This window comes from Bombus huntii, chromosome 3 (assembly GCF_024542735.1).
Source record: "Bombus huntii isolate Logan2020A chromosome 3, iyBomHunt1.1, whole genome shotgun sequence".
NCBI classification, from domain to species: Eukaryota; Metazoa; Arthropoda; class Insecta; order Hymenoptera; family Apidae; genus Bombus; species Bombus huntii.
This window is the reverse complement of record NC_066240.1, coordinates 3,190,809-3,216,357: the sequence shown is the minus strand read 5'-3', so window position 1 is coordinate 3,216,357 and position 25,549 is coordinate 3,190,809. Positions and strand designations below refer to the sequence as shown.

General features: G+C 44.6%; 1 protein-coding gene across 1 annotated transcript in view; it reads right to left on the bottom strand.

The window, feature by feature from the left end:
- Nucleotides 1–1,146: 1,146 nt before the first annotated feature.
- The window catches only part of LOC126864293 (single Ig IL-1-related receptor-like), a 132,792-nt gene continuing 108,389 nt past the window's right edge, over nucleotides 1,147–25,549 (bottom strand). The window contains exons 4-7 of the mRNA XM_050615525.1: nucleotides 14,792–14,925; nucleotides 13,457–13,621; nucleotides 4,268–4,405; nucleotides 1,147–2,379 (exon numbers count right to left, since the gene is read on the bottom strand). Coding sequence (XP_050471482.1) covers nucleotides 1,940–2,379; nucleotides 4,268–4,405; nucleotides 13,457–13,621; nucleotides 14,792–14,925 — 877 coding nt within the window. The 3' untranslated portion in view covers nucleotides 1,147–1,939. The remainder of the gene's footprint in view (nucleotides 2,380–4,267; nucleotides 4,406–13,456; nucleotides 13,622–14,791; nucleotides 14,926–25,549) is intronic.

Here is a 25,549-nt window from a genome sequence, read left to right as displayed (position 1 = left end):
ACACACACACACACACACACACACACACACACACACACACACACACACACACACACACACACACACACACACGCACGCACGCACGCACGCACGCACGCACGCACGCACGCACGCACGCACACACACACATGTATATATACATATATATTTAGTGTGTATATATATATGTATATATATGTATATATATGTATATATATGTATATATATGTATATATATATATACTAAAAATGAAAAAGAAAGAAACGCGACGACAGACGATTAGAGGATAGTCGTCGTTTTGTTGTTCTCTATATCGCTAAATAAACAAGTATACCTCCTAATGTCTATACTCTGCTTATACTCGGCTCGCAACAATTGGCCGCGACGTGAGTCAATCGCTCAGGCACATTCTCGCGAGACAAGTACTACACTAGTGTATCGTAATACTGACAGTAAAGAGATTACTATGATATTAAAATTAAGCTCACGTTGCGGTTCTGCGCGTGTGCGTAACATTTAAAGTACAATTACGCGGGTATAACGGTTAGGCTATATGTATATCGTATAGTAGAGTGTGTATATTGTATAGTTGTAGATAATCGTTACTCTAGTATTAGAATTACAGGATTATCGTTTGACGTTACGTTCGCAGATACATCTTTCTAAGTGCCTTGTAGTCGTTCGACGTAACGATAGTTCTGAAAAAACGGCGAAAAAAAAAAGAATCTCACATATAATACACATGTACACACGCATACCCGTGCACGCGCATGCATGCACCTACACACGCACTTATCTTTTTCCTCCTTTTACATATATATGTATATATACAAACCAGTATGAAATATCTATGTTCATTATTAGTCTTATCGTGCGTAGATTTGTTCGCTAGAAATCGCGCGTAAAATCCGCTTAGAAAAGTGTGCCCGAAAACGTAGACGCGAGTTTTACGTAATTCGTGATTTCCATACAGATACAAGGGAGATCGCTAAAATCTAAACGTTGTATAAATAGTGCGATGACTTAGCTAAATAATAAATAAGGACAATAGAGCACCGATTTGTCCGATATATACAAAAAGAGACAACGAGAACTGTACGCGATAAGCGATTACGTATATATACGCGAGTAGCAGAGAACTCGCTTCTTTCTCCGTCCTGTTATTCTTTCTCGTAACTTCTCCAACGCGTTTCGTACTTACTTCATTTTTTCTTTTTTTTCTTTTTTCGCTCGAAGCGCCGCGTGCTCGCGCGAAAAGGAAGACTGCGCGCTTCGCCTGAATTCCTCTTTCCTCGAATTTCGCCGATCGCGATCAGTCGTCGCGTCTGCTCCGCGTGCAGAAGATAAAACAGGATGGAGGATGGCGCGCGTATCTTTCGATATGGTCGAACCTACTCGCGTCCGTGGAAATTTGTCGCGATAAAATCAAGTTTCGCTTTCCACCAGCGAACGTTTAAGTAAATTTATGAATTTCGCTCGTCCTACACAGTACGGTCTGCAGCCAAAGTAAAATTAAAAGACACTCGGTTCGCGCTGTAGCTCTCCTTGCAGACATACGCCAAGGACGTACGTCCAAGGGGTACGTCGCAACGTAAAAAGCACAAGTTAGAATGACAACACACATCGTGTTGCATCGGTTGCCCGAGCGTCGAAACCACTACATTTTTGAAAGTTACAGTTCCGTAGATGCGGTTATTTGCGAGATTCGGCGAGGAAACGGCGTCAACGTGGTGCGCGTTTATTACGCTACGCGAACGAGCGTTTTCGAACGTCTGATTCTGCGCGAAACGCATGGGTACTTGGACAAGCGCGCGGAAACTTGGCCTTGTCACCGCTTTCGTACAAAAGCGAAAGGAAGAGAAACGCGGGTGAAGAGACTACGTAGGTATATGTAAGTATATACTACGTAAGGATCCATTACGTCGTTTGCTTTGTTCGATCGTTTCGCTTTCCTCCGTTTTAAACAAGAACTTCGAGACTTTCGCGCGATCGAGCCTTCTGCTGTCCGCATTTTCCGTTCGCCTGAACGATCATGGCGACCGATTGGCAGCCGCTCTCGGAGCTGATCGGTCGAATCGGTGGCATTGCGAGCCGCAGCTTGTACCAAAATGTGTGGCTGCCGGAACCTAAGTTGCCGGTGTCGTTCCAATGCAAGACCTTCAAACGATCGAGCGAGTATTCGCGTATGTTGTTGTAAGCTCGACTCGATCGTTTCGCGATCGCGGTCGTGTTCAATAGATTCTTGGTGATGATGACTATCGTTCGAGTGGTGAGAGAAGACAGCTGATTCAGGACAACCCCCACGTTCGTCTCGTTCCAAACGTTTCCCAGCGACTCTGGGCTCAGCACCACGATGACTCTTCGACTGGAAACGGCGTGCGGCCCGATCTCCACACCCCCTGAAAGAAAAATCGTTGTATTTCTTTTTCTTCGTCTGTGGAAATAATTCGTGAGATTAGAGCGCCGACGATGTACGTACGTACGGACGAACGACAACGACGAAACATTAAATCGGCGTCATCGACTGGATCGCGATTGGAAAATTCCTCGGCATCGATAATCGTTGGTAGAGAGACGTTTAGGCGCGAGCACCGAGCTTTATCGGCATCCTGTCGTTTGTTCGCCGATGTTTGATGAATTACCAACAAAATGGACGATCAGTCAAAGGATGAACTGGATTCCGCCGAGTCGGCACGCGAGCCAACTATGCCACGACCATAGAAAGCTTTCACCGCGTTCTCTCTCACTCTCTCTCTCTCTCTCTCTCTCTCTTTTGCTTGACCAGTACTTTTGAATCGGAGCTACGCAACCGTCGATGCGGAAAATTCGAGTTGCATCCGAGCTGGTGCAACTTCGGCCAAAGCTTTCTTCCACTTCCAACCGTTCTTCCGTCTGCTTTCCAAAATTCCGAGGTTAGTTCGCTTTCAACGACGAATCGAGAACGAGTGGGAAACGGAGAGCGAGCAAAGAGAAGAAATGCGCGAACGAAACGGTTTCTCGATTCAGGCACGCGTTATCGGAAGTTGGCGGAGCGCAAACGCAGAATCAGCGAAGGAAGCGGTACCGCATACGCTTAATTCGAAACCGCGGCTGCTAGAATCAGAGCGACAAACGAAACGCTTGACGTCAGACAAAGAAGCCGGTCCCAACTTCCTAATTCAATTCGCAAACTTCCATGCACCGGACCACGGTTCCGCGATTCCGATAGATCGCCCTTTCTCCGGCAGCTTCCGGTTCTACATTCGCCGAGCTTGCGTGCATCGTTCGCCACGAGGAACAAGATTTTCCGAACTGCGATACGAACGACTTTCAGTCCGAAAAACGCGCATATTGATTTCGTGACACACGCGAAAGACAGAAGGAGAAAGGGCAGCCGGCGACCACGACGGCGAACAAAATTTATGTATAGGCTAGTTTGCATCGGTGGATCGGAGCCGGCAGCGCGGGGCAATTTGCATTAATAAAATTGGGCGGTCGACCACTCGCTCACCTACACGGCCCTATTTCGTCCTGCCAATTAGAAGGAAATTAGCGTCTGAATATTTTTCACCGAGCACCCGTTATCAACGCTGAGCACCTAGCCGTTGATATTCATGAGATGCGGAACCAGGATGGACGACGTGGCTGCGAAACTAGATCGCGTTATACCCCGTAAACTTTTGTTCGCCTTTGTTCCCGGTAATCGTCCCCGTTTCGCCAGCTTTCCTTTCGCCTTTTCCCTTCTGCCTTCCTTCGCGAGATCCTATTCGTCGCTCGTTCTCGCCAATTTCTCCGCCAAAATACCATCCGGTATCGTTCTCCCTGGATTTCTGATCATCGCGACGCCGTACAGCGGCCTCCAGAGCGACGTTACGTGGCAAAAATTAAAAGCATCTTAACGTGCACGTTGTTCCGAGTCTCGTTGACTAAACGTGGCAAACCTCAGTTCAAACGAAGACTCGTCGTCGTCGTCGTCGTCGTCGTTGCGCTGTTTCGTCGAGTGGCAGAAGGCGCGCGAGATTCAGTCGGCGTTCCCAGGTCGATCCTCCCTCGCTTCCCAAGGAAACCAGGGTTTAGAGTTTGCAGCGAGGGTGTTGGGCGGTTTTTGGCCGCAACAGCTACGCGCTCGATCGCGAGAAGGGATCTAGCGAGATTCCAAGGAACCGAGCTATCCCTAGAGACCTTGGTATAGCCTTTACTTTACCCTTTCGGTCGACCACGCGACAGGAAACTTAATAACGCTATCAACGAGCAGTTTCTCCCTCGGAGAGCGACTCGGTGCCGCGTTTAATTAAACCCGAGACTTACAATTCTGATTCAACTGGGAGAGCTCCAGCGCCGTGCACTTGTACCGGTGCCTCGATTCCAGCGTGGGTATCACTATACCGATGACCAGGTTCGAGTCTTTCTCGTGGTAGCACACCAGAGCGTCGCATTCCTTTCCATCTGAAATTCGCGTTTGTGATCGTAATTAGTACAGGTATTATTATGGTCGTGCTCACCGCTGCCACCTGGCAAATCTCACGAAGCGCGTTTCGATCGCGACTATCCAGATATTTAACGCTAGAACTACCACACCAGTCGAATTGACTGGTTTTACAATTTTATTTTATAATTCCTACTTCATGTCATATTTTTCCTCCGTAATGATGTAATGACTTTTGCAACGGTAACTAAAAGAATAATATAATGAATTTTGTTTCGTTTTTTATACATTCAAACTGAAAATAATTTTGTATCAAAGCTACTTATACCAATACTAGTCGTAATGACTGGTACTTGTCAAAATGTAAAAGGGTCCTGCAATCTGTTTATCAAACCCCAATTAACCAGTTTCCTCGTTTTGTACAACTTCCTACACGTTTTCCAAATTTTTACTGCGTATCATTCCATATGACGATATTAGTTATCAGGAAAATTCCGGATCGATCGCCAAATCGCTAGATGCCAACGCAAGAAGTACCACACCAGTGAAAATCACTAGTTCTACAATTTTATAAATGTGTCAATCCTCGTTTGGGGATTATGGTCCCAGATGGATTAACAATACCAAAAATGTACTACATAATATGGAATTCCTTCTGTAAGAAAGTAATAAATCGATAAATATAAAAATATTCTATTATTACGTATTTTCTAAAGGCCAGTCATTTTAACTGGTTTTGATAGAAATAGCTATCATATTAATTATCGGTAGTTCTAGGGTTAAAATCGCTGGAACGTGGAATAAGTGGAACGTGGAATAAATGGAACGTGGAATAAATGGAACGTGGAATAAGTGGAACCTGTGGAATCGTGGCAAGGATGGTTGAAAGAGGAGAAGAGAGCAGCGGAGATAACAACGTTTCTTTCAACGAATAGATTACTATCTTCTATTTCTATTATTTCTAAACGATTCGTTCCTAGACGTTTAACACGTTGAATGCCCAGGGGGTCACCGGTGACTGGCACTCAACTTGGCCGTGGCGCCGTGAGAGTCACTGATGACTGGCGCATCGATATTAGTAGAAATACATAATTTGAACAAATGTCAATAGTTATAAATTTTGTATTATTACCATCGTTACTACAATGGTGTGACGAAATTAATGCAGTATAAAGCATACAAAAATAGCTTTAGTTATACATGAAATATAGATCCATTGAGTTGGCAACTAAGTGATTGCGGATTTTGTCATTAGGTGGTGTTCACCTAATATTATTTGCGCCTCCTCCAATGGCTATCGAACATGGGGAAAACCCGCTTTTTCCGTGTTTTACCTTAATGAACAATAACCCTAAGGAACGTTTCGAACGTTTGAAATTTTATTTATTTATTATTTCATTGAAATTAATTTTATGAATCTCTTGTAGGTAATACTTCAACATTACATGTATTGTATAATAAAAAATTCATCGTGGCTGCGTGGCCAAACCTTGTAAAACTGGCGTGGCATTCAACGTGTTAATTATATTTCAATTCTGACCAATCGTCACTTTAGAACAATTAAAACCATTATCCTCCACTTTGATCAGCCACTCTTTGAAATTAATTTATAAAAGAGATTAAATTAAAGATATTTTCAACAGATGTATCGATATAAAAAGATACAAAATACAAATATAGAATTAGTTCTATCGATGAAAACGATAGAGCTGGAAAAGATAAATAAGCGAAATTGTTTTCGAGGATCTTGCGCGATAAGATACTCGCTTCCTGTTTATTCGTTTTCAAAACGGGATCTTGTCGCGGCACTTGTTTTTGGCGGACTTTCCGGAACGACGCGACGTCGTGAATTCCGTCGTAGGCATCGCCAGTGCCAACGAGTGAAAGCGACCGATCGTTCGTGCAACTATTCCTCGTCGTTGCTTGGACGCGTCGAGTCGGTCACGGGGTCATCTAGAACGCGGCCGACGTTATCTTTGCGCGCGATCTTCGATCGTTCTCGCGTGCATTCCCGAGAAACATCGATCGACGAACGATGGACGATACGGACGATCGCGCAACATCAGCTTCTGCGAGACAATAACCGACCGGGTCGAACGACCTTAAACTAAACTAACGATTTCCAACCTCTCTCATGGCAGACTTAAGTAAAGCAATTTGATATAAGATCCCAGCTTTTTGCAGCTATAAAACTCTCGAATGTCTCGTAACGATGCTATTTCGTTCCCTAATCAACCGTTTATTACACAGTTGTTTTATACGCGCGTTGGCGTTCGAATCGATCAAGCGTTTCGAATGTTTTTTAATCGTTTTAGGTCGACGCAGCGCGATCGCACCGTTCGCGTACTGTGGTGAACTGTGTCGTGATGTTTGGTCACGATCGTCAATTCGCAATGCGCTCGGTTCCGAATGTAGCTCGTCGCGAGTCATATCAGTTTCCTCTCGTAATGACTTTTTTTTCAAATAGTCGTAAACCACCTGCATACACGAAAAAAGAGCAGCGCGATCGCGTCGATCGGTATTCCTCGCAAACAAATGAACGAAGCGCTATCGCGCCGCATGGCACAATCCCAAACGGATTCTTAAAAACGCCTGCCACTAAAACACGGTTAAGCGACTCAATTAAGGGGGGGGGGGAAGGTTAATTCGTACAAAAATAAGGCATATTTTTGTGAATTATTTGTGACGACACAGTTAAAATCTCTTTATTAAAACCAATAGTACATTAAAGTATGACATTCGAAGAATATTGTATAAAATTTTCACGGAGAAATACTAAAAAGTACGGCAATGGCAGTAATTATTCTGACGTGTCTCGGAAAATTGCGGTGCCCCTGATAACTTGGTGCTGGATCATCTGAAATCAAAAAATCAAAGTTCATTCGTTAGGTAACAGCCTTCCACAGGTAACGCTGGGAGGGTTTTTCGAAATTTCAATTTTTCACTTTTTTGGAACACTTTGAAGAGAATATTAGTCGCAAATTTTCGCAAAGTCGGCTAATTTATCCCTTCAAAGTGCTCCAAAAAAGTGAAAAATTGAAATTTCGAAAAACCCTCCCAGCGTTACCTGTGGAAGGCTGTTACCTAACGAATGAACTTTGATTTTTTGATTTCAGATGATCCAGCACCAAGTTATCAGGGGCACCGCAATTTTCCGAGACACATCATAATTATTACTGTCATTGCCGTATTTTTAATATTTCTCCGTGAAAATTTTATACAATATTCTTCGAATGTCATACTTTAATGTACTATTGGTTTCAATAAAGAGATTTTAACTGCGTCGTCACAAATAATTCACAAAAATATGCCTTATTTTTGTACGAATTAACCTTCCCCCCCCCCCCCCCCCCCCCAAACACTAACCTTACCAGACCGATTCGATGTTCGATTGATCGGTTTGAAAATTTAATTTAAAATTGTACGTACATTCTTGTTTCTTCCGTTCGTCTAACTTTATGTAAATTCTTCTATTATCTGATTAATCAAATTCTCAATTCTTTTTTGCTTCTTTGTTGCCGAGGAAAATTCATCGCCTAAATTATCGCCTGTTTACCGCGACCACTGTCGTTTGACCGGTCGACGAATTTACATCTTTTTCCAAAGTTCTCTATCTGGGACCTTAGCTCGGAACTCGAGTAAGATCTAACCAGCTATAGTTGCATACATGTAAATGCGATATGTGCTTGGCTGCGTCGCAAGCACTTGAATAATCTGAGTGCATGTTGCGTAACGTAGAAACACAACGGAGTCTTATCGGAGACTCTGAAGAAACACTTTTCAAGAATACACTGCCTCTATAATGAGTTCTAAATGTAGTATCATTGAGAGAGTGACGGAGTACGGATCGAAGCCTACGAGAAATCGAATGCGACAAGGAGCGAACAAATCTCGTAATATTCAGTGCATTGGCTTTGTGTTTTGTTTTATCTCTGAACATGTCCACACGTTCAGTGAGAAAGTTGGCGAAAAACACGCAAAATGAGAATGATCTGTTCGTCTATCATCTCTCGTTTATATTACATATAAAAATGAGAGTATATGATCAATTATTTTATTGTTACTTAAAAGTTATGTCGTGCGTTATTTGCTACGATAAATTGACAGTTTCTTTCGAGGAAACAACGTCTATTTCGTAGAATATAAGATAAGGTACAGGTGAAGCTTTAAGCGGTACGGTCAGCGTTAATTTACAAATACTTGCAAAATAACATTAGATCGTCCGAAAAGTTTCTTTCGTTTCATAAGGAAATAATCAATGCACAACATTTTCCGTTTTATATCGTTTTATCGAATTACGTATGATCCATTTTGTTCTATCAAAATAAAGATCACAACGTTCGACAAATGTCCTACTGGACAAGTTGTAAAATGTAAATAAATAAATAATAAAAAAAAAAATGTTCGACAGATTAGGTTTCATGTTTGTATAAAGATGCGTTGTTGTAAAAGACGTGTCTGTAAAAGAACACACTTTTCGGACAACCTAATAATTATATAATTATTCTCATAAATATCGTTGTACAGTGGATGCAACGAAGCTTGAGATTTACCAGTGTTTGATTATTGAACGATAAAGATCTATCTTTGAAGCTACTCGATGGAGTGTGATGCTTTTCGAATGAGGATATGGGACACATGGAAGTTTCTGTTAGGAAGCCGGTCTCGTATTCATATAAATCTGATAGTTCGACTGATGAGTGTAAAGTGGAAGTTGTTCTCAATGAGGTAAACGATTATGAAGAAAATTACGATACGCAATGCTTGTTTTGTACGGGCTTTTACTCTCCGCATGTATCTTGTAAGTGCACGACGCACGATGGATTAAACGTATAAATAAAGCGTTATCGTTTCGTTAGCGAAAAAGAAAAGGAAAAAAGAAAAAAACAAACATACGGATTAGCAACCCATTTTTTAAATCTGGCTGTTTTTATCATTTGTATTTTTATTTTACTACGAAGAAATTGAATATTTTTGTTCATTGCATTTTTCCGTAGGTTTCGAAAGAACGTATATTTTATCTTCAAAACGTGCAGTAATTTTTAATAAACGCGTTATTTCCTTTAACGTCGAGAGTTACGACGTTAAAGGGAAACGAGTCTCGTGCCAGGCATCGTCATCTCAAACGAATTACAAAATTTTTGCTACGCATCAAAAAATATTTAATTGAATAATTAAAGGGAAAGTAGTCGGTGCCCTCGATTAAATAGTCAGGTATCGTACGTTTTCAAAATTCTTGACTGCGAAGCGACTGAAAATCGTGGAGCTGGATAAATCCGAGCGCCGTTGCCCTCTTTATCGGTCTACCGATTTTTCAGCGTTTCCCTCGTCAGAGAGACAAACTATAGAAAGAGGGAGGGGGCGGAGCAAAAAAAAAAAAAATACCGTTCGCCAACCTATTTACGCTTCGTTCCGGACTCTTACCCTTTGTGGTTCGCTGGAAACGAACCAATTTCTCGCAAAGAGATTCGAAAATCAAACGCGAAACAAAGAGAAGAACGCGGAGAAGGAGCAGGGAAATCGTATCGATCGGCTTGGTGGTTGTTTGTTCGTTCGATCGGGCCAGCGAGAAAGTCTCGGTTTTCGCGTCGAGGCAACTTCGATTAACGCGCGTTGCTCGGCCCAACGAGCAAGTTAACGCCTGCGGATATTCGCAGATTTCCTCTGGAAATCATTGTTTCCAGAGCGACTTACTTTCGTTGGACAGTGGGATCGCTGCTCGTCTGGCACGCGATCGCGATCTTTTCAGTCGGCTAACAAAGAGAAAACGTTCTTCGCAAAACGGTTAATGGACGACGTCGCGGTGCACTGCTTCCGAGAAGCACCGTAATCGCGGCAATTTTCCAGCTTCCGTATTAGGGTAGGGGCCACTCGATCGGCGGCAGCCTTATCGATCAGATCTCGTCCGGACGAGACGGCATCTCCTTCCGTAACAGGCTTCGCCGTACACGTGTAACTCGTCACAGCCTGAGGCTCGCGCGGCCGCGATTTATCGCCCATGTCTCGGCCGATCTTTCCGATTTTTCCTTCCTTTTCGTTGTACCTTGAGCGATAGACCTGTGCCGACCGCTCGGCAACATTCGCGATATTTTGCAAGCATTTAGCCGAACGACGATGGCGAACAACCGTGAACAACGACATCGTCTACCCACGCACAGCTCCAACGCGGAAGACGCTTGAGTGCACGTTCCAGGACGATCGGCGATCGGACGATACTTATGTACTTGTATATAGGATGTCCCTAAAATGGTTGTACAACAGGCCGGGTAGCGATTCTGCATGCAACGATAAGTCGAGAAAAGAGAAAATAACATTCTTTCACTCGAGACTTTGCTTCAGAAAAAAATGATGATCGCAAGTTTCCAACTACGAAACTTCTGTTTCTGCTCGCGTTTGTGTTACGTATTAAATGCCAAGAGTGTTTCAAGGATAATAGCGTCGAAGACTTAAAAGCAAACGTTGCTTCGGCTTTCCAAGACTTGCAAAATACATACAATTGGCTACATGTGCGCGATAATTTAGTTGGAAGAGTGCAGCTGTGTGTGCAACAGTACTTGTTACGTTAATCGAAGGATTCTTGAAAAGTATACTAGTTTCATCCTTATTCGCGAAACAATTCAAATTAAATACAGAATAAAAAAAAGTAGTAGTAGTACGTACAATTCGATATCACGGAAATAAGATAACAGCAATAACAGGCAGCTTCGTAGCTGGGTAATACACGGTTACCTGTCGAATTTTCAAACCTTTTTTTTTTTGAAAACAGAACCTTAAATGAAAATACGTGTAGTATCGGGTAAAAGGGCCTAAGAAACATCGAGTTAACCATCGACAATGTCGCCAGAGCCGAGGCGCTGTCGGGTCTATTAATGTGTCCTCGGTCTTTTCAAGTGCCTAGTTTCGTTAGAAAAGACCTACCTGACCCTGGCTACGAGCGTCTGCGGAACACGTGTGCGGTGGGCCTAGCAAAAGACAAAAGAGATGCTACAACGGCCAGAGAGTTAGTTGAGAAGCGCAGTGTGAGTCGAGAGGTCACAGAGTGTGAATCGGCGTACGACGATATTGTAGTCGGCCCTGTTGTTATTGAGTATCGCTTATTAAACTACACTAAACTCTAAATATAACATCATTACTTGTCCTTACTCTAAGAATCCATACGTTACTACGAGTATGATGCTGCTGAAATTGCGATCTCTCGAGCCAAGGAAAATCGCGGTAAATTCGTTTTTCCTTTCAAAAAGTGCTAATACCATTATTCATTGCCCCCACTCCTACACTTGTTAAATCTCTATGCCTCCACGAGGTCGTTAGTTTCGCACGAACCTTTCCTCCACTTTGCTATCTATCATCATCGGTTAATTCTAGCATCGTGAATCGTATACGGAATACCGCGAACTCATACTACACTTGTTTCCATCTTTTTAGTACTAGCACCTGTGCCTTCAGAAATTCGGTTCGAAGAATTTTACTACATACGTTATTCTTTTCTTCTCGACTTATTGCTGCGCGAAGAGTCACCATCCTACGTATTAGAACCGAGCCAATCGTAATCGATCGGTGGTCGATGTTACTGTCGACCATATTACAGAGTATATTTCATGCGTTGTAATATTGTAATACGCAAATAAAGCACCGTTTTGTTAAGCAGTCCGATTTTACCGTGCACACCCGTTGTACACCGCGAGGGATAAGGCTGCCAATGCGAACAACCTACTACCATTGCAGCATTCGTTTTATTCTATCGGATCGTTCTGTCAAAAATCTGAAGAAAAAGGAACCAGCGACCAACCGAGAAAACGGATAACGAAACGCGGATCGTTCGTCGCGATAAGAGAAACAGGGTTCGCGGCAAGGTTGCGCCGCTTATCGAGAGAAGGTTCGAAGGGTGGGAGCAACTCCGACAGAAGGAGCTTGAAACGAGGCGAGAAACGTTTAACAGCGAGCCTTCCAACGTAAAAGGTACTCTCTCCTTCCCCCCGATTTCTCTCTTTCTCTCTCGTACAGCGTATTCCAGCTATCGGAACGAACAGAGTCGTTACGCTCGATTCGAATCGCGCGCAAAATAGAAGGTGGAAAATAGAGGAGAAGAAATAAAGGAGGAAATCGTTAACGCGGCTCGCGGGCCATTCCCAGCGTGGATTAAACGAAGATTAAGTAACCCGGTGGCACGACTATCGCGCGGATGGGGTCGCCATCGCGAAACGCTCGGGATATTAGGGTGATTCAAAGGGGGAACGTGAAGTTCCTCCGGGAGTATCGAACGGCGGTGGCGGCGGCAGCGACCGTGGCTACGCCGCTATTCCAAGGATGCGTAAAACTTGCACGAAATGGGAATTCGATATGTTAATTTCGGCCCGATACAGGCTACCTCCCTCCGAATACTTTGCCGGAACAAAGCCGATCGCGAAAATACACTCAACTGGCTAACGATCGATGAAATCTACCGCAGCGAAGTGCCGGACGTTGAACGGAACTGTTTCGCGAGAACGAAATAAAAGCAACGTACACGCGTACTGCGAGAATCTTCTCGAAAAGCAAACGATTAAACTCTCTACGATCGAATATCGTCACGGTGGCAGCGTTTAGGATTTATTTTTAAAGTAGGACGGCGGGCTAAATATTTATTTATTGGAATTTGCTTCGGCCAGTATCGACTAGACACTTAGCGAGTGTCAGTGGAAAAATATACCGGTCATAAACGCGAGTTATTTGGACGGTACGAGTTACCGACGAAACGGTACCGTGGCAAAAACGACGCTTACTTAACGCTTGCGGCGCTCGCTTCTTCGTTCGTTCCTTAACGAACGGATTAACGTCGCCTGCATCGCTCGGAGTAAGAAAACGATCGTTGAAAAACCAAGGACGATAAGAAGATTGGATGCAAGTCGCTCTCATTGGCCCTCTCGTAAGAGTCAGAGCAGGGCGAAGGAGGGAATGAGGAAAGGGCGGAATTTGATGACTAGTGCTCGGCGAAGCGAGGACGCACCGCTATTGCGTATCGTCGGAAGGAATGGTGGGAGATTAAGAATCGTAGGTAACCGAGAGAAGAAACTCGGCTGTACGATAATTACCGTTCTCCTCGAGAGGGGCGAATTTGTCCCGGCAGAGCAGCACCAAAGGCAGCCAACAGCGCGCGTAAAACGCGCCGACCGAGATCAGCAGAACCAGCACCAGCACGCCTACCAGAAACGACCTTCTCCAGGATCCGTTTTGTACTTCCAACGCGAACTGTGGCTCTGCAAAAGCAAACGTCCGCTTTATTTTCTTCGCCGTAGAAAGGCTATGGCTAGAGATGGCGAGCAAAGTGGCTAACAGTGATTCATCACGGTGATTGTTGAATCACGATCACGGGCGGTCGTGATCTAATTTCATTCACGACCGTGATCGTGATTCTTTTTATGCTCGCCGTGATCGTAATTCTTCATCTTGATTCAATTATTTCTTGCAAGGCACTTGAATGCAGCTTAAAACGCATACAAATATTTGCATACGTCGTAAATTACAAATTTCCTTGCGTTCTCTTTACACAACGGAAATTTACGTTGTTAGGTATTGCAAATAGGAAATAATTCGATTTTCTTTTCTTTACCTCATATCAGGATTTTAACGAACAAAACATCGATTCCTGCTGTCGATTCGAAAACCGTGATATTCGTTTGATGTGTTCGCCACCGATCGAAAGCGACCACGAAATGTCACGAATCACAGTCGCGAATCGCAAACATACCAGTTTACGCCATCTGCAGGATGAAGAAAGAGAAAGAGGAAACCCGAATTTATTTTAGGGCAGAAAAGAAAAAGCTATACTTGCTATTGTGGGTACTAATTTCAGAACAGTGCGTCTACCAGCAGTGAAAATCTTCCGAACGAATGATTCACCGAATGTAAGATTTTACGTTCTGAATCTATCATCTCGTGCAATGATATCTATCAAATTGCATCACGATCGGCCACCGGTGTCACTCGGAATGATATTTGAAAGAAAGAAACGCAGCGAGGCGGAGAAAAGGAAAAATATTTCTTCCGCCGTGTGATGCTCGAGCGTAAACGATTCGCTGCACCGCGATTCCACGTCCGACGTCCACGAGCGTACAAATTTCGGTTAATTGGCTGGAATTAATTGGGTCACTCTGTCGACTGTTAACGAGCGACGAATTAAATCGGAAACGATTGAAATCGCTGCGAGATGTCGTTTAAACTGTTGAAAGCGCGGATCGGATTGTTAATTAGCAGCGGATAAAAGGATGCGTAGATGACCGCCTCCCTTTTCTCTTTTCTTCTTTTTTTTCTCCGAGTATATCCGCGGACTCGTCTTCCCGATGTGATGCAATGAAATCCGCGCGAGGAAACAATCACGAGAGAAGATTTTTCCCGCCGGCCGCGACACGGTTCAAAGGTCCCATTACCTTGCCGATAAACGTGAGCGGGTAACGTGATCTCCTCGTCCACGCCGTTGCTAACTTCGCACTTGTACTCCCCGTAATCTTCCAGAGTTATGTCCTCGATTTCCAGGTAAGAGCCGATGATCTGATTGTTCTCCCTGAAACAATAGTCGTTGATTAGCAAAGTAGGAGAGTAAGTAGAAACCTGGTCCACATTTATTTTCATTACCTGCCCATTTACTTTACTTCTCGATTTTATACATAGAGGCAGGAGCGGACGGGGGTGTTTAGTTTTTAAAAACTAAACGGGAAATTACACGACCCGCCCTCCAACTTTAATTTGTCGATTCGATTATTCTACGCCGACCGACCACAATTTCTCAAATCCCTACTGACCCACCGGTAATTTTCCCAAACTCTCAAACAAACAGTCCCGACGACCAATCCCGCCCCTGCACACAGGTAAATGTTTGCAATTTCGTGCGAATCACTCGAGAAAAGAATGCTATTCGCGCGTGCGCTCTCTGCTACGGTACTCTCACACTGGAGGAGAAAATTTCGACAGAATGTTCGTGTCGAGTACGTAAGCGCGTTTGAGACCCGTTAACGAGTAACTTGTGAGCGTAAATAGAGCACTCAGATTGAAGGAATATCGGTTAGGCCAGAGAAACGCGTGAGAGTCATTTAAATTTTTGAAGAAAATTCGGAACAATAAGGGACAGGAAGAAAAGATTTGTGGCGGATCGGTATCAACAGGACGCCGACAGGTCGAGGCATCAACGCGGTGCACCACCTCCCGGGCGATCCGCGGGTACCAACCGCCAACACCAGAGGGCTACGACGACAACGAGTCTATCTATCTCGCTAGCGGTCGAATGATATAAATACCACACCTAGCGAGACTCCCTCTACGTCTAAGGCAGGGACTACCGGGCATAGCAAGTTTTCAGGACAGAAAAGAATAAAAAAAAAATTCATGAAAAAGCTCCGCTCCCCAGCGGCTTAAACCCAAAAATTGTATTATACACGAAAAATGTAAAGCGCCGACACATAATACAGCATGGCTACGTCGTACCGCCGCGTATCGGTACCTTTGCCTAACATATCATTACAAAAATTCACCGTTTATTGTGAATATGTATCTAAAACTGTATTCTTGGGCTAAATAAACAAATTTCCACGCCACGGACTACCGGGCATAGCCTTACTGACGGGTCCACCGGTAGTCCCGGGACGAAACGCAAACTCTCTTTTCACCTAGCTTCGCTTACACCTCCTACAGATTGTTGAGAATTGTGGATCTTAATCGCTGAAATAAATGTAAAGGAACACTTGGATTAAACTCAGAATTGATATCAAGATAGTTTCAGATTTATTTGATATGTGATTTACAAGATATTCGTCGATACACGTTTGCGCGCGTCACAGCTCTCTGTTTGTCTCGCCATCTTCTTTTCCACACTACCAAAGGAACAGTTGCATTCCTCTGTTTAACGAGACGCTGTGCACGCACATACTGCCACATACACTCATACTCATGTATGTGTGTCACTACTACGCGGCTAATCCACTGTAGCACACAAAATTACACATATCTCAATAAAGATAAAAGAGGGAAAGAAGAGATGAAACAGCCAGGCTTCCGAATCGCGCAACACCGCGATCCTCGGGAACCGTGATCGATCCGCGGCGATGGGTCTACTCGTAGAGCGGCTTTGCCAGGAAAACGACGAAGACTGGAGAATCGTTCGGAAGAACACGCGCGTAGACAACGGGTCGTAAAGATCCGTGTTCCGAAGAAGGAAACGAAACGCGCATCGTTCGAGAAGCTGCGGCCATAAATGCGCCAGGTGGATGCCATATCGCGTACTTTCCGGAAAATATCGTCCCGTCCCACTTTGACCTCGCTCGCGTGAACCGAACGATCGGTCGCGCCATGTTTTCCTTTCCTCTTTTCCCTGAAAGTTACTCCGCGACGAGTCGCGTGCTTTCATTGCTTACGAATCCGTCTGCGCGTCGCGGAACCTATGTAACTACGTCTGCTGTGTTTTCAAGGGAAAAAGAAGCTGAGCTCGTCCGACGCGATGACTCGTCGTGTTGCACATCTGCGCGCCACGACCGGCTGCAGCGTGCCGATTCCTTCGCTTGTAATTTCGTTTTATCCGCGCCGATCGACAGCCGGTCTACGGCCGCGCGAATGGAATCGATCGGACGACCTCGAGGCTGCGACCACGACGAACCTTTTGTTCTCGGAATTTTTCGAGCGGCCGCGAAGCGCGAGAACGCAGAGAGCTCGCGATCATTGATAGACGAGCGAGCAGCCATAAATCAGTCGGATCGAGGGGACACGTTCGACCGGCAGAAGTTCTTTCGTCGAGGTTATTAAGCTTATAGAGCCGTCGTCAGCTGTCCATCGACGTCAGTCGCTGCGACCTTGCTATCGCGCGAACGTGTCGTGTCTCTTCTCTCACCGGGAGAAGCGGTCTTTTTTCTCGGAAGCGTGTTCGTCGCGACACGACGCGGCTTCCACGACTCCTATCTTCTTTATCGCCGGTGCATTCAACGCGAGATCATGCTACTTTGCGACGTGCCTCCGACTCGAGAACTCGAATTTTCCTCGGTTCTCGGATATAACACCGCGATATCTTCGCGTGTCTGCGAAAATTTGGTTTAATCGGTTCCGGTATCCCGTCAAACGTCCGTAACGAACGTTTTATCAGGATAAAAAATAACGGTGATAGGGCGACGTTGCGTTTTAAGCTCACGTAAAAACTCGCAAACGCGATTCCGCTGAAAAGTGGTGATTCGTTTGCTGTCGATGCGAAGCGAATCCGCCACGCGCGTCGCGTCGTGTCCCCCTAGTGAAAATTCAATCCACCGGCGATACTTTTTTCGAACCGCGTCCCCTCGAATCGTTTTGCCGAGGCAAAACGAATTCCGGGGCAAATTCGCCGCGCGACCGAGCTTTTCCACTCTTTCCGACTTTTTCCATTCTCCGGCAGGTGTTGGCAGTCGTGGTCGCGGATCGCAGGAATATTTTATTCTGGTCGGTCGGTTTTAATCGCATCGGGAAAAATGGAGGGGGTAATGCGAAGCGACGATGGAAGATTTTTCGGACCGTGAGACCGGCACACGACCACGGCTCGGCGTTTATTGTCGGGAAAGTTGCAGGATGCGGCTACGCGCAACGCGTATTTTAAATTGAACAACTTCCCCGATGTTTGCATCGGTTGGCATCGGTTCGGCTTCCCATCAGGCCCTTCCGTTGACGATTCAATCCGGCAACTTTTAATTAAAAGTTGCACGGTAAAATTCGAAACAATCGGGAAACGCCATTCATTACGGAACGCTCCGTTGCGAATTACAAAAGCAAATTTCGACTCGACTCGACTCGATTTGCCGTTGCTCGCTCCTCGTCCTTCCCGTCACCGCTCGTTTCCCATCGATTCCACGTCCACCGATCTACGCATCCTGATGGGATCTGAAACGTTTTAAATCGCTTGGAATCCGCATCGCGCATACACACGCGGCGACAAATTCGAATCACTTCGAACATGATTCGAAGCTTCAAACTTTTGACACTACGTTTCGATTCTTCGGGGTCACGAATTTCTTGACAGTCTCGATAGGTTTTGAAAGCTCCGCGAGTATTCAATAATCTAGCCGTATAATATTAACGTCTAGGTAATATTTCGAGATTGTTTTAATTATTTCTGCTCAAACAGTATAACTAATACAACTAATATAAAATACAAAAGAAAGTGCGAAAAGTGCGAGTTTTCGTAAATACATTTATCTGGAGACTTTTAAAGTTCTCGGGAATTATCGAGACTTTCAAGAGCTTTAAGCTTCGAATCATGTCCGCAGCGATACGAATTGTTTGCCGTATATACAAATTCTAAGCGACTCGAAGCGTTTCGGATCCCATCGCTATCGTAGCTTCTTTCACCGGGGAAACTTCGCAGGCTCGTTGATCACGTTGTACGCTGTAATCGCGCGAGTTCGCAACTCACAACGCGCGCTCAATCCGTGTACGTTGATCCTCCGGGTCGAGTCGCCGAAACTGGCGTTATTTAATAAATTTTCGCTGAGCTGGCAAATATTGTTATTTGCCAAATATCCAGCGGAACGGAAACCATGCTACGAGCTTCGAGAGTCGAAAGTCATCCCCCGCTTTGGGGAAACACGGTTTCCTAGTCGACCACGCGAGGCGATGATGCGCGGAGTATCCTCGAACCGACCAAATTATGCGCTCGGAATTAATTGCTGGCGAATCACGTTCACGAACCCCATCCATCCTGTAATTAAATTAGCATGCCGGAACGCGGTGCGCGTCCGATGATCGGCCAACGCATCGCGTACACCGGTCCACGTCGCCAACCTTTTCCTTTTGTTTTTTCTCCGAGTTCTCCACAGGTGTCTCGGAGTCGTTCGAGAAAACGGCCAGAGGCGAGTCGTCGATGCCGCGGCGCGATTTCTCGTCCATCGATCTTTTTTTTCATTAACGTCATGGATTTTAACGTACCGACGGATTTTGGACCTTTCGATTCGGCTTGCTATTTAGACTTCTGCCAAATACCTTCTAAATGTCTTCCAAATACCATAATTCGGATTTATTCCAGCGCCGGCAATCTATCCATTGGTTAACTATCTTTGATTTTCATCGATCTTTTCTCCAAATCGTTTCTTACGTTCAAGACCTGGCCTGGTCTGTGGGTCCGAAGATGGGAGAAGGCAGATAGTTTCATCGCGTTTCTTACGCATCATACCGTGCCCTTTATACTTTTTTTTTCATTCGTGACCTCTGGTATAAATATACATAGAGCAACGTAGAGTGTAGAGTATTTAGCATACGTAGATCTATGTACGTGCTAATACCACACGGCTGTAAATCGTGTTCTAATTCTTTATTTAACGTTATCGTACCAAATGTTTCTCACTTGTAAGATCGATAAATTGAATTAAATTAAATTAAATTAAACCTAAAGTTAGCCGTGGCTTTATGGCCGTTGTAGTAACATCTCCGGGATCAACCGCGAGGACAAAGATCAATAGGTCAGATCTAACGGCAGTTCAGAGAACAGGCTGTGAAGGTTCGGAGTATCTCGTCGATTGAAATAGTTTAAATCGACTTAACGGCTCGGAATTTATAGAGTGTTCGGAGAAACGCGCGTTACGCGATCTCGTGTACGCGAATGGACTTTAATCTCGTAAAAGGTGACGGAAAATCGATGAATCTAACGATTCTGTTCCCCGCCCTGCTTCCTCCTCTGCCCCTTTTCCTCTTGCTCCGTGTCTCTCGTTCTCACCCCGCGCTTTCCCCTACTTCTTCATCGACGAACCAACCGATATCGCTACTCGTATCATTGCGTGGTCAATCCTGTTTAATTAAGGGAAACCGATAAACTCGCTACTCATTGTCCTGCCGTCGGACTCGATTCGACCATCGGAAACGACGCGTCTATTTTAATTAACTCTCTGTCATTCTCGTTTCGTCGCTTTCTCTCTGCGCGGCCGTTGGCGAACCATTGGAGCGCGCGTCGCGCCGCCAACGAGCACCGATTTCCGCGTATTCCGCGAGCGGCTTTCTTACAAATTCCGACAGCGTTGGTCGCTGCGGGTGTGGCGATTGTTTGAATGGCGCGCGAATACGCGCGTAAACGACAGAGTACGTAATTGACTGGACGCGTAGCGAAAGAGAACAGGTGCGAACAGTAGTAGAAAGATTGCGATCTGTTGAGCTTTTATATAGGTATCTCGGAATAGAAAGAGCAAACGCGTGGATGAATGTATTCTAGAAATTCTTTATTCAGAAATGTTAGAAATTAGGACTCCTATTAGTGGTTTCTATCCTATGTGAAAATTTATTGATAGATGGATATATTACAGCGGATTAAACAGAAAACGATGATTATTTAACGTGAACTTAATGCAGTAGTGTGATATCACAACTCTCGACTTTTGACTCTCCGGTGGCTAACTGAACTTCAACTTGCTATAACCCTTTATTAGAAATGTTAGAAATTAGGATTTCCAATGGTTTCTATCCTATATGATAATTTATTGATAGATGGATATATTACAGTGGATTAAACAGAAAACGATGATTATTTAACGTGAACTTAATGCAGTAGTGTGATATGACAACTCTCGACTTTTGACTCTCCGGTGGCTAACTGAACTTCAACTTGCTATAACCCTTTATTAGAAATGTTAGAAATTAGGATTTCCAATGGTTTCTATCCTATATGATAATTTATTGATAGATGGATATATTACAGTGGATTAAACAGAAAACGATGATTATTTGACGCGAACTTAATGCATTAGTGTGATATGACAATTCTCGATTTTTGATTCTCCGGTGGCTAACTGAACTTCAACTTGCTATAACCCTTTATTAGAAATGTTAGAAATTAGGATTTCCAATGGTTTCTATCCTATATGATAATTTATTGATAGATGGATATATTACAGTGGATTAAACAGAAAACGATGATTACTTGACGCGAACTTAATGCAGTAGTGTGATATGACAACTCTCGACTTTTGATTCTCCGGTGGCTAACTGAACTTCAACTTGCTATGCCGAAATATATCGATAGCCGTTAGACATATCGAAGTTTTTCCACCCTCTCGGTTTATCGGCATTTGCGTTTTACCGTCGACATTGTCTGTATACCGGCGATCTTTCCACGGTTCTATAATAGAGACCGAAGAAGCAGCTGTAAAGAGAATCGTTGCGCCAAAAACTAAACACTAGGAAGATGTAGAGTTTTCCTAGAAGTGAGAATCGCTTCAACACTGCCCACTAGCGTTATATTGGGTTGGCAACTAAGTGACTGCGGATTTTGTCATTAGGTGGTATGGACAAAGTCGGCAATCACTTAGTTGCCGACTCAATATTATAGGATTTCTTTATTAGAAATGTTAGAAATTAGGATTTCCAATGGTTTTTATCCTATATGATAATTTATTGATAGATGGATATATTACAGCGGATTAAACAGAAAACGATGATTATTTAACGTGAACTTAATGCAGTAGTGTGATATGACAACTCTCGACTTTTGACTCTCCGGTGACCAACTGAACTTCAACTTGCTATAACCCTTTATTAGAAATGTTAGAAATTAGGATTTCCAATTGTTTCTGCTCTATATGATAATTTATTTATAGATGGATATATTGCAGCGGATTAAACAGAAAACGATGATTATTTAACGTGAACTTAATGCAGTAGTGTGATATCACAACTCTTGACTCTTGAGTCTCTTGAGGCTAACTGAACTATCAACGACTGCGGTGCCGAAATATATCGATTACGCCTATTAAAGTTTCCCAACCCTTTTGGCTTGTCGCCATTTGCTTTTTATCGTCTACATTGTCTGTATGTCGGCGATCTTTCCGCGGTACTATAATAGAAGAAGCCGCTGTAAAGACAACCGTTGAGCCAAAAACTAAACACTAGGAAGATGTAGAGTTTTCCTAGGAGTGAGACCCACTTCAACACGATCGATTGCGTATCGAAGCAAATTTGTGATAGTCGCGTAGCCAATGTAATTAAAAGACTATCGTTTATCGTTGCTTGATTTTAACACTTTGACTGCCACGTTGGTCATATATAGCCAGCTACGGTTTCTCCTGTGACGCCACGGTGGACATTGGTGACCGGAGCGCTTCAACTTCTTGCAATTGTAAAAATTGAATGAAAATCGACAGTTAGGGCATTTTGAGTATAACCGATAAATAGAAGATACTTTGAAATAAAAAGTGCCCCATTGAACAATTAAACATTCTTATTAGAACATAAATAAAAAAAAATGAGAACAAATCTTGCATCTAATGGTGCATTGTGTTTGCACCCATATCTTTGAGGGGCAATCTACGAATATTATTATAAACACACCTTAGAAAATAATCGTAAATGCTGCTTTATAATCATATAATTGCCTCATATAAACGAGGCCTTGTTATATATCGCTATCAACTGTTACCAAGACACCACGGTGGTCACCCGTGACCACCAATAAGATAAACGGTCCATTAGGGAAGAATGTTGCCTTACATCATCAATTTATTATTATTTTGCCATTATATGCTATGAATAATAAAAATACTACCGTGGCGTCCTGTACGAAACATGTGATTTCGGCGTGGCAGTCAAAGTTAATTAGTTTCTCGTAAACAAGGGTGTGGCGATCACCAGCGCGCGAATGACGAGTAAGCAAGGAATAAGACAAAATCGACACGTTTGTCCTTTGTTACAATCAGAACTGAGAATTACTTTCTCGAATCCCACGTATCTTCGATCCCCCCGAATCGCCTCAAATTCGACGCGCTTCTCAACAGAGACCGATCGTCTATAAAAGTAAAAGCGAGATTGGTCGCACGTCGGAGAAAGCGCGTGCAACGGCGCTTTTACTTTTATAGACAAAACGCGCTTCGACGAAAAGCGACGGGCATCCGGCGCGATTCCGGTGGAAGCGGTAATCGGTTTAAATACACAGCACAACGATCGAGATCTTTTTTCCCGGGTGGTGGAATACGCGCGCCAACGGGCTTTGTTCGCAAATCGGAGGATTTTCAGGGATGTCGCCGAAACGCGGCAACGTCACGTTCGCCAGTGGTTTTAATCTTTCGAATAATACCGGGCGGAATTGCAAATATCAGCCGGCAGTCCGCGAAAGCGTTTTCGACAGCGAAAAAACTCGGCCAAATGCGCGATGCAAAGCGAACAAACAATCCTGGACAGTTCCCATCGGGGTAACTATCCAGGTAGTCGTATACTCGCATTGGAGGCGGCGGGGGGCGGCTGAGGTGCCGTGGCTTCCAGGAATACCTTCCAACGAAGCGGATGTTCCTGCACGCGCGGACTCCACGAGCAGCGACCAAACGGACTCCGAGCAATTTGTTGGCGCGTTCATTCAGTACGAAGAACGATATCACCGCGCCCAGAGACAAATTACAGTAAAAGCCAGTCAAGAATCGAATTGACGAATGGTTGACAGTCATGAACCACGATGGTCTGGCCCGTTACTCGCAACGCACGAACGAGTTGACCGCGACGCTACCTTAATTTAAACGTCGTAGTTGTACTATTCGGATTAAGTGCTACTTTAGAATGAATATTGTTCGGAATTTTGAGTGGTCGTCCGTTTATGGCTCGGACAGGCCCATTCCCTTCGTTGGGAAATTTCGAATTACCTGTCCGCTCCGAGCTGTAAACCTAATGACTTAAAAGGTCAGGGAAAAACTCCGGCCGGCATCGTACTGTGCGGGTGAAATACTTCACTCTCAACAAGATCTTACCACCGTTGTGTTCATAACATCACACTTATACATTCTTATACAACTCTTATACTCAAATAAAGTGCTAAATTACACTAACATTCGATCTATCAAACTTCCTCCACCTTGAGCGTTATGTCATTCAAGGCCCGCGATATTGACCGATCGGTTTGACCTGATCGGTTGCTCTTTAGTTGATAATTCGCAACAAATATCATTTAATTGCGATATAACGACTGACATCTATGCGTTCGGTGACGTACCCATTCAGAGCCACGTTAGTCGAAAGGAGCCGAAGAACGTTCGGTTCTGGCAATTTAAGACGTCGATCGTCGGCCGCTGAATATTTATTCGGAAAAGTTAGTCGCGCGGCGATCACGCGCGAAATCAATATTTCACGAGGCCCCAGCACACACCAGGGCCGCGACCCATTCCCGTTGCTCGACCAATCGACTCTACTCCGTCGAGCGAGTTGTTAAGGTGCGGGATTTCTTGGAACGCGTCCAACCACTTCCGTTCCCTTGGGTTCGCCTATTTACTATTTGCATAAAACGGACGCACGCGGCTCCGAAATTTCGCATGACATAGCGATACGTATTCCAAACGGTTAAACCGCTCCTCCCTTGCCGTGTACTTAGTCCGCGTTGCCGCTCGATCGATGGAAATCGCGATTCGAGCAATATCAAGCTGAGCGGAAAGGACTCGCGACTCGATCGAAGGAAGGAGACTCGATATCGCGAATCGTCTGACGGTACTCGAAGGTGGTTCACGCGACGCCAGGAACAGTTTCTGTGGCTGACAGCGAAGGGACGCTTTCGTTTCGAAGTTCTCGACGAGAGGATACCAATTAGGGTGGAACACGACTGATACGCGAAATCGAACGAGAACCCGCATCCGGCCGATAATCCGTCTGCGACTCGTTCCGCTACATCTCGTCGAGTGTTTATTTGTTCTTCTTTATTTAGGGATGATAGTAGGGATAAATTCTTTGCCACGAAAAGCCATACATTGTAGGGGAAACGCAATAGATATAAGTATATATGGATTATAAATTGGGGCAATGGTTTTCCTTCTGCTTTCCTGCGGCAGGCAATCGGCGAGATGCGTGGCGTGCGCGCTTCATTTCCCTCGTAATCAACCGAGAGAAACTCGAACGGGCTCGAAAGCAACGAGACGCATGACGTAATTTCCTGCCAGGATGCGCGTCGGCCCGACTCGGTTCGGTTCGGGCTGATTCGGTTCTCGGCTCGGTCCGGGCCGATTCGGCTCTCGGTTCGGTCGGGCCGATTCGGCTCTCGGTTCGGTCGGGCTGAAATAATTAAACGGCACGTTGTAATCCGCGATGACAGATCCCCGTTGTCCCGACAGACAGAACTCGTCTGTCAAATTGCAGCCAGCTGAGCTCAGGTCAGATTAAGTTTCTATCGAGGAGACAGTTTCGCGTGCGTAGGCACGGGACGGACAGGATTAAGTGTCTACGTTGCAATTTCT